This window comes from Mytilus galloprovincialis, chromosome 10, assembly GCF_965363235.1.
Source record: "Mytilus galloprovincialis chromosome 10, xbMytGall1.hap1.1, whole genome shotgun sequence".
Taxonomy (NCBI): domain Eukaryota; kingdom Metazoa; phylum Mollusca; class Bivalvia; order Mytilida; family Mytilidae; genus Mytilus; species Mytilus galloprovincialis.
In genome coordinates this window covers 64,018,472-64,028,165 of record NC_134847.1, presented here as the reverse complement: position 1 = coordinate 64,028,165, position 9,694 = coordinate 64,018,472, and the positions used below count along the sequence as shown (strand labels likewise).

Here is a 9,694-nt window from a genome sequence, read left to right as displayed (position 1 = left end):
TCAAAGTCTTGTATTTATTTCAGATTCCATTGCTACATTTTAAGTGTATGTCTGACCTTGACTTCAGATATCATAATGGATAGAATCAACTTGCCTTGTATACTTTGCATCATACTATCAGTTTGTGTTTCTTGTATCAAAACTATGTAAATGTGTCCTACTTGCATTTTTCAAAAGTATTTCGATGGTCTATTAGTAGCTTACTCTTCACAAGTGTTTGTTCTAGATGGTTTTATCCTTGGCTTTGTCACAGTAGAGATTTAAGAATTGGTATTTGCTGCTTCTCTGTTAGCATACTGCATCTTAGAGTTTAAACAAATATTTGTACATACAATTGTGACTTGATGGACATGGATACCTGTAGAGTATTACCTTTTGGTCAGTCATAATTCATCCAATGTTATTCCCAAAATGTTTGTTGAATGATTATTTTGACACCATATTTCATATAAATGAATACATAAGGTCTGTAAGTTGCAGGATTATCTATTCATGCAAATAGATTGATAAATTTGAAAAGATTATAAATCATGTCAAAACTTGTCTACTTATAAAAAAAAAACACAATCTGCTGCTATTTATTTAAGTTTACATCAAACTTCATATCTGGAGATTTGTACCCCTTAAAAGCATCCAAGTAGCAGATGTTATTTGCTATTTAGGGAGAAAGTCAGTAATTTGGTAAAAGTATGCTGTACACCATCAGGTATAAATCTGTGATGCTACAAGATAGCACCAGCTCTAACATTATGGAGTGGTCACCATTTTGTCATAAACAGAATAAAAAACAGAAAATTATGAATATTGAAACCATTGATGCCATGCACATCAAATTAATATTAGCCTTACCATTAAAATGTCTTGTAAGGAGTTCTCTTTTTTTTTTTATTTCAAAAAGGGGTCCTAGCTCTCAGATATAATATAAGATGTTTTAGACAAAAGTGTTTTGTGATCAAGGCTGGGACTATTATATTAATACTAACTAGTATAATAGTCCCAGATCAAGGTAATTTTAATAGTGTTTTATGAAAAAGTCTTAATGGTTTTCTGATAAATGTCTCGGAAAACATGATGTATTCAGGGTCAATCATTTTTGAAATGATTAAATTGCCACTGTTTTATTTTCTATTTACCATGATATTCCAGTATAACTTCATAAATTAGAACTTGTTGCGGATTTGAAAATGGCATCAGGTGTCATTTATATTTTTTTTATGGTTATTAAGGCAAAACAGAGACAATATAAATACTTGACATGAATCAACACAAAATTTTTGTTACTCAAAATAACATAGATTAACACTTCACCTTGGATGATTTTTTTCATGGGCAAAGTTAGACAACTCTACTTTTGTAAACAAATAAACAGGAAATTCCCAAACGACCGGAATATTGTTTACTCAGCATTAGTGTTACTAGTTAAGATGTCTAAAAACAATGTTGTTGGTTTGAAGCTTTACCAGTTTGTTCATGTACTTGATGTGGTAAGTAAAATTGTTTTATAAACTGTTGTCAAAAGGTATTTTTTATTTTAAATTAAAATTTACAGCCATTTGACATTTCTGTTTCACTTTCATATGACATGTTGATTTCTTTCATCTGCCTGGGACGATCAAGTTTTGATATGTAGATTAATAATGCTGACTAAAATCGTTGCTTTATTTTTTAATTTACCCGAAGATGAAATATGAAAAATTAGTTGAGTAATAATTTTATTAAAACAGACGGAAGAAGAAATGAAGGTATATTGCACAATACCATGCAATGTTTTGAACATGGGGAAAGAGACATACATGTAGATTTATAATTAATCAAGATGAGATAAAATGTTTGTCTCATTTTAAGGACTTCTATGTCCTTTCATTTACATCTTAATTCTTTTTGAGTGAAGAAAATTGAACCCTTTCTAAATTATCTTGACGTGCAGATCCAGGGAAGCTAATTAGGAGGTCATAACTCTTTACAGATTATAGAGTTATATATAGTCCTAAATTTTCCAGTTTCAGTTACCAGTTCATGCCTAAAAAAATGTCAAAATGTAACCCCTGAGATTTTCCTTTAAATTTCAGGGTGATTTATTTGTTTGAACAGATCATAACCTGTCATGGTTTGATAAACAAACATTGACTTACAATACCTACATAATGTTTGTGTATATTTGTGTATAGATTAACCAAGAACCAATATAAAAGTTATGTTTTTGCTTAGACCAGATGTATTTGTAATACATTTAATAGCAGGTATTTTAGAGGGATCTGTAATTAAAAGGACAAATCATGTTTCCTGTATGGGCTCCAGTTCAGAGGTGGATTTAATTGGAGCCCAAGGGGTGGACTTTTCCTCCTCCCCCCCCCCCCTTTTCTGGGAAAAAAATGGTTGATTATAGAGGAAATCACTGAAACTTGACCGGAGCTGACACCCTCTTGGACAGTGATTTCCTATATAAACAACCAATTTTTTCTCAGAAAAGGGGGGGGGGGGGGAGCAGTTTGCCAGCCCCACCCCCCCCCCCTTTTTTCTGTGAAAAATTTGGTTGATTATATAGGAAGTCATTGAAGCTTGACCTGAGCTGGCCCCCTCTTAGACAGCCACTTATGAAAATTTTTAGATCCGCCACTGCTGTTTGGTACTAAGTTAACCATTTGGTGACACTTTCCCTAATCAAAAGTAAACAATAATAGGTTTTAAAAAAAAAGATGCAATAAGAATATTAAGATTTCATTTGGTTCACAATCATTAGTAAAAGTGAAATAATGAAATAATAACTTGTTTTTAGTAGCCAATTTGGTTCAATTTTGTCAAAATAGACAAAGAAATATCGCTGATGAATTATTCACTTGTAAGTAAATAATTCAACCTCATTGAATCCTTATTCATGTGACCTTCAATTTAATCCATTAGCTAGAGATTGGTTACACATGCATAAGTCGTGTTCAGCCATTTAAAGAGGGGCGTAAAGGGGGTATTTGTACGCGGGAACACGAAATAAAATTGCCATTTCACAATGAATGAACAAGGTCTTGTACATTGATCTTTTTACCGATTTCACGAAACACGTTGAATAACAAACCTTTTTCACGGCTGCATGTGAAATGAAAAAGACAAGACACATTGCATGAAAAAAACCCTTTTCCACCCTCTTAAAAGGAAAAAATGGCAACATTAAAAGTTAAACAAAGATGAACCATTTTGTTGACTGATTAATCCACAAAACACATTCTTATACATGTTTTACGGTTTAAATTATCTTATTTTTCATCTTTTAACATGAAATCAAACAGACCTATTTCAATTGCATGAGGTGGCTTCCTATTTATATCTTTATTTATTTGAGTTTGGGGGTAATTACATCAGAAACAGAATTATTGCAGCTCTTTCATATGCTGAATCTTATAGTGCATTAATATTTTTTGGGGGCCCTGCTTTCAAATAAGTCCATATTAATGTTTGAAGGGTCTTAAATTAAACTTTGTTTGATTTTAACTTAAATTAAATTTTTGGTGTTTTTTTATTCGCTGAATCTAACCATGTTCTGAGATTTTGGATATCAGACCATTCTAGGTGAATTAAATGTTCCAGTTCAAATTTTTAGGATCTTTGACCACATTTACTTTGTGTCAGAAACCTATATAACAGGTATGTCAAAATTTGGTCACAATCCAAATACATTTGTTTAAGAAGCCCAAGTCACACATAATATTAAAATTGTATTTATGATATTTTCAGACAACTAATATTACAAGGATAGAAATAGGTCCACAGACCATTGTATTGAAGACAAATGAAAACTTTGTGGCTGGTCCATTGCCTATGATAGTTGTGGCACCAGGATGTTATTGTGTAGTCCATAATCCTGTCAGGTAGGTATTGTTTAGTCTTAGTTATATATAAGAAGATGTGGTATGAGTGCCAATGAGACCACTCTCCATCCAAATAACAATTATAAAAGTAAACCATTATAGGTCAATGTACGGTCTTCAACAAAGAGACTTGGATCACACTGAACAGAAGCTATAAAGGGCCCCCAAAACTACCAGTGCAAAACCATTCAAGTGGGAAAATGAACGGTCTAATCTATATAAAAACGAGAAAAACATTGATGAACCACCTAAACAGACAACAACAATTAAACATCAGATTCATGACTTAGGACAGGTGCATACAATTGCAGCAGGATTTAACGTTTTAATGGTACCAAACCTTCTCCCTTTTCTGAAACATTAGTATCACATCAACCTTCTTGTTCCAGATTGTGCTTAGAACATGAATATTATGTGGCTAATCTATTGACGAGAATACTTACAGGACTTATTTCACTAGTTATATATACATCTTTCTTTAATAATGACATTAAATGGTATAATTGTTGTCCTCTGCTCCTCGAAGAACACTTTGGATAATAAGTTCTGTAAATCTCTCACTATTTTTCATAAAACTTTGGTGAATTGTTTATATCTATTGACATAAGTGTCTTTTGATTTTTATAAATTTATAGAGTTTATGTTTCTAAGTTATGAATTTTATTCATAAAAAATGGGTAATTTTCCATCACTGTACAGCCTTCAACAATAAGTAAAGCTCATACCGCATGATCAGAAAATTCATTTAAAGTATAGAAACAAGCTGAAAAGGCGACAGGGGTGTCATGGGCTCATGCCTTTACTCTTTGTCTTATAGGTAATTATTTATTATGTTAGGTATTCAACCTTTCAGTTTATAAAGACTAATTACTGAAATATTTTTTCTATATATTTATTTTCCACATCATTTGCCATTGCTTAGACATGATGAAAACAAAACTGAAAGTTTATCATCATGGAAACAGTTCAATCAATCTTCCTTAACCTGGTTTAACTTATTGTATATAGTTTGTGTTGGATGTCTACTTTAATTACCAATTTTGATGTTTATTTCAGCAATTATGTTCCTGGTCAGGCATGTGAAATTAGATTTGGAGAGAAAGATATCCATTTCCATGAGGTAAGATGTCTTCCAGCACATGGAAATACTTTAACTATTCCTAGATATATATTATTTGTAGTAAAACAAAAACTAAACAAAATATTAATGTCAGAATAGAGGGTTTGTATTCTGAGTTTCATTTAATAATCATATTGATAAACAAAACGTTGAGGTTTTTTCTTTCGCTGTCAATATTTGTTGCAAAATGCCAGATGATAGGATTCCAAAACCAGTGGTGCTGGCATCAATCATTTGCTAAAAACCTAATAATTCAGAAGAAAGAATAACTGTCCACATACTGCATATATGATTGGATACAGATTGTTTATGGTTTCAAAACTATATTTGGTTCATAGAAAGTTTAAATGTCCATCAAATAGATTCCTTCTCCTTTACCTGCTCAAGATTCAACTATCCTTCAAGGCTGGTTAAGGATTGGTAATAGAACAGTTTCTGTTATGTAAAAAGTAATAGGTCCAATACATTTGGTATATTACTCATTTACAATTTTTATTTTCGAGGTTTTTCTCCATCTATCAAGGTTCATCTGCCCATAAATCTTAACTTCACATACAAGCTCCATTTATCAACATTTACAATTCTGTGCATATATACTAGAAACAAATGTTAGAACCATTATTAAAACCTCACTTTCATTTTATAGGACCCTTTTCCATTATATCCTGGTGAAGTTCTAGAGGGCGCCTCTGACTTCCTAACTGGTGGTTTGCCAGATTATAAGAGAGCCATTAAGAAGTTACCAGTTGTACCTGATAATCATGGTATCAAATTAAAGGCCCTGTTGGATTGTGAAGATGAGAATGGCAAGCATCAGGCAGGAGAAGAATGGCAGTTAAATGGTCCACGTACATATATACCTAGACCTGAAGTGGTATGTGAAAGGAATAGTAATTTTGTATCATTTATGTGGCAAACTTTATAATTAGAAGAAAGAACAATTTAAATATTGTTATGTGGTAATCTTGATAATTATAAGATAATTAATTTAGAAATAACAACTACTGTTCTACAGGCTCTTGACTTAAAAACTTGAGTCACTTAAAGAATGAGGTGGGGTTTTACATATTTGTGAGTGTTCAGCCCTCCCTAACCTAGGTCAGTGGCATAATTTTAAAAACACAACGTAAGAGCTAACTTAAAAATCAATTGCAATTGACAATTATAAAAATAATGAGATGTGGTATGATTGCCAATGAGACAACTATCCACCTATGTTCAAATGAAATGGATTTTAGCAATTATAAACAACCTTACCCTTAAAATTAACTGCCTTCAAAAATGAAAAAATATATACTGTATAGTCTGCTATAAAAGGCCCTGATATGCAAAATATAAAACAATTCAATTGACAAAAGTAATGGCTTAATTTACAACAAAACAATTTACGGAAAAAAGATATGACGGAAATGAACCAATGACAACCACTCAACTACAGGTTCTTGACTAAGGACAGGCACATGAAGAATGTGGCATGGTTATACATGTTTGTGAGTGCTCATCCCTCCCCTAACCTAGGACAGTGGTGTTACAGCCAAACATAAGAACAAACTATTAAAAAAGTTCATCCTTTGAGATATTTTCTCATGTATCAATAGTTTTTATGCAGTTAATCTGCATTATGCGAGCACCCTAGATTTGTGGTCTACCCAATAAATGCTGAAATACTTGCCATTGTTATTATCTAGCTGGCTACTATGTTATATATAACTAATTGAACACCTTTTTAATACTTTTAATTCTGGATTACAAAAAAAATGACTAGAAAAACCTTAAATGATCGTCGAATCACCCAAAACTTTTGAAGTTGCACATAGGAAGTAGTGCTCATTAGGAATTCTTATGCAGTTTATTATCGCCTGTGCTTTTGGCTAAGATGTCAAAAAACAATTGTACGAAATATTTAATCGCCGAAAATCTTTTAAGACAAGTAGTTTAGATTTCCCAAATGGCAAAAGTCGTAGGAATATTGTTTGTCGTCAATACGTAGTACAACTACGTCAGTAGTCTATTATATAATAAGTTCAACTGTTCATGCTGTTGGCGGCAATTTCAAATTAGAAGACGAAATTCGTATCTTTTCAATTTGGAGGCAGGGGTTCAAATTAGCGGTGGTCCTAGGTCCGCGACCTTCCACTTTCGACTTGGTTACTAGCCACGCCCGACGGGCCTTCCACTCTGAAAAAATAGCTTTGCAAACCTTTTCGCCAAAGTCTCCAAATAAACGATCTCAAAACTTATTTTAATCATTATTATTCATGACAGCGATGTCAATTTTGTTCAATCGCTAGCTATATACAGAAAATCGCCGACAAAAAATGTGTTAATACGAGTAAAATCGTATCTGACTGACAAAAACAACATTGGAACACAATAACAATGGCTGCCGTGAAAAGACAATTACAATTTCGGATCCGATTCCGGAAGCGGATAAGTGTAATTCCGGGTTTTTGGCGAATCCAGGCAGGTGACAAAATACATCTATGCATGGTAAATGAATATAAACATTAGAATTGAAAACCAAAAGACATATGTAAAAGAAAGAAAAAGCAGAAAATATTTCAAACAGAAACTCAAAATTACTTTTGACAATTTTAATGTCAAAATCCAATACAATGTGCCGGACAGCTGGAAACAGTATATCTAACAATATATATGTTCCTGGTCACAGTATAAATTTTCTTTTCAGTGATAAATGTTGATAATGCATGTAAGATGCTTTTAAAGTGTAAACATATCACTGCAACTTTGAAGGGGTATTTTTTTCCTCAATTTTGAAGGGTCAGTTAAAGTAGCTGGAAGATTTTTACTTTATTTTCACAAATAACTACCTGAATGTAGGCAAATCATATCATATATAGGTGGCGTCCTTTGGGCCACTCGAACCCCTCCTGTTTGATAACTTTGAAACGGATGAGATCCCCACCTCTCAACCATATACATTCAATGTATGGGACTATATATATAACTAATCAAATGAAATATAAGGGGAGTCCATGGGGTGACCCACCCCCTCCTGTTTGGGAACTTACGAAACGGTCGAGATCCCCACCCCTAAACAATATATATTCATGTATGGGTCAATATAACTAATTAAATGAAATATAGGGGGAGCCCCCCTACCCCCTCCTGTTTGAGAACTTGGAAACCGATGAGATCCCCACCCCTTAACCATATATATTCATGTATGGTACAATATAACAAAACAAATATAGGGGAAGTCCCTGGGGTCACCTTACCCCTTCCTGTTTGAGAACTTGAAAACCCTCAAGATCCCCACCCTAAACCATATATATTCATGTATGGGACAATATAACAAATCTTTTACATTTACTATGTCTGATTTGTGTCGCATAACTATTGTACTATAGAACACATACTCAGTTTTCTTTACAGGGAAACCAGTCCATTCATACTATTACATGTTCGTACTAAGTCAACACGTACTACTAACAGTCAACTAAAACCAACGTTAACTACCAACTAGAACAACTACAATCATTGCGAATTTGTACCACTGCAGACTCACCATAAAAATATACATTTATATATTCATTGCTATTGAAACCTTGATAACATATCAATTATTTGCCTTAATAATTAATTCATTAGATAAACATAAATGTACAATATATGAATGTTTAATGCCACATCAGAGGCGGATTTAGAGGTTTTTTCAGTGAGAAAAAATTTGGTTGATTATATAGGGAATCACTGTAGCATGACTGGAGCAGGTCCCCTGTTAGGCAGGCAGTGGGCTCCCACTTATGAAAATTTCTGGATCCGCCACTGCACATAATTACGTTTGTCTGGTTTTTGGTTAACTGCCTTCAGCGCTTACAGCGCTTTGATTAGGTATTATGCTATTAATTTATATTTCAGGAAGTCCAAGGAATTGTAAATCCAATAGTTCTTAAAGAAGGTGAAGCTTTAAGACTGAGAGCTAAACAAGGATTTATGGATAGATATGACAAGTAAGTTAACAAGTCATGTTCTCTATTGGAGCATATTACTTAACAAGTTCTGAGTTTTTATATACAAAGAGAGAATATTTTAAATTTCAGTAAATGTTTTTTTTTCCTAAAACTTATATATGAACAAAGAAATATGAAAGAATTATATATATTTTGAAAAATCAGATACACAATGCAGTGAGGATATACAAGCTGAAAAAGATAGACTAAATAAATGATTGTGTCCTTTCCACTGTTCATGTGTTTCAGGTTAATGTCAGGTTCTGCGATAGATTGAAAGATATACAGAGAGAAATAGTGCTATCAACTTTTTTGGGCAAAAACATATCAAATATTGATAGAATAATGTAAAAAGTAAACAACAATTTTTTCATAAGGAAGATAAATGGCTATATTTTGTTTTTGCGAAGATATGGCCTCTAACAAAGATGATATGTACTTTGGGGATACACGTTTGAGAGTATCCCTAACATTAATGAGGGTTTGAAGGTTCTGATAAATTGTGTATACGGAATTGAAATCTTGATGTTTTTGTTACGGTAATTTTGTTTCAGTGAACGGGTGACAGACGAACAATGGTTTATCTGTGAACAAGGATCATATTTACCAGATGTTTATGAAGAGGTTTGTAAGATGAATGTGATTATGTAAACATAGAAATATATGAATTGTTTATTAGAATTTCATACGAAGGAAAAATCTTATATATAGACTTTTATGTAAAGTACTGGTAAAAAGTT

The 9,694-nt window shown here is 32.8% G+C and overlaps 1 protein-coding gene across 1 annotated transcript in view; it reads left to right on the top strand.

Annotated features, from left to right (window-relative positions):
- The first annotated feature begins 1,338 nt into the window (after positions 1-1,338).
- Positions 1,339-9,694, top strand: part of LOC143048107 (major vault protein-like) — a 29,367-nt gene continuing 21,011 nt past the window's right edge. Inside the window, exons 1-6 of the mRNA XM_076221558.1 lie at positions 1,339-1,484; positions 3,727-3,860; positions 4,917-4,980; positions 5,627-5,854; positions 8,863-8,954; positions 9,509-9,578. Of these exons, the coding sequence (XP_076077673.1) occupies positions 1,425-1,484; positions 3,727-3,860; positions 4,917-4,980; positions 5,627-5,854; positions 8,863-8,954; positions 9,509-9,578 (648 nt within the window). The 5' untranslated portion in view covers positions 1,339-1,424. The remainder of the gene's footprint in view (positions 1,485-3,726; positions 3,861-4,916; positions 4,981-5,626; positions 5,855-8,862; positions 8,955-9,508; positions 9,579-9,694) is intronic.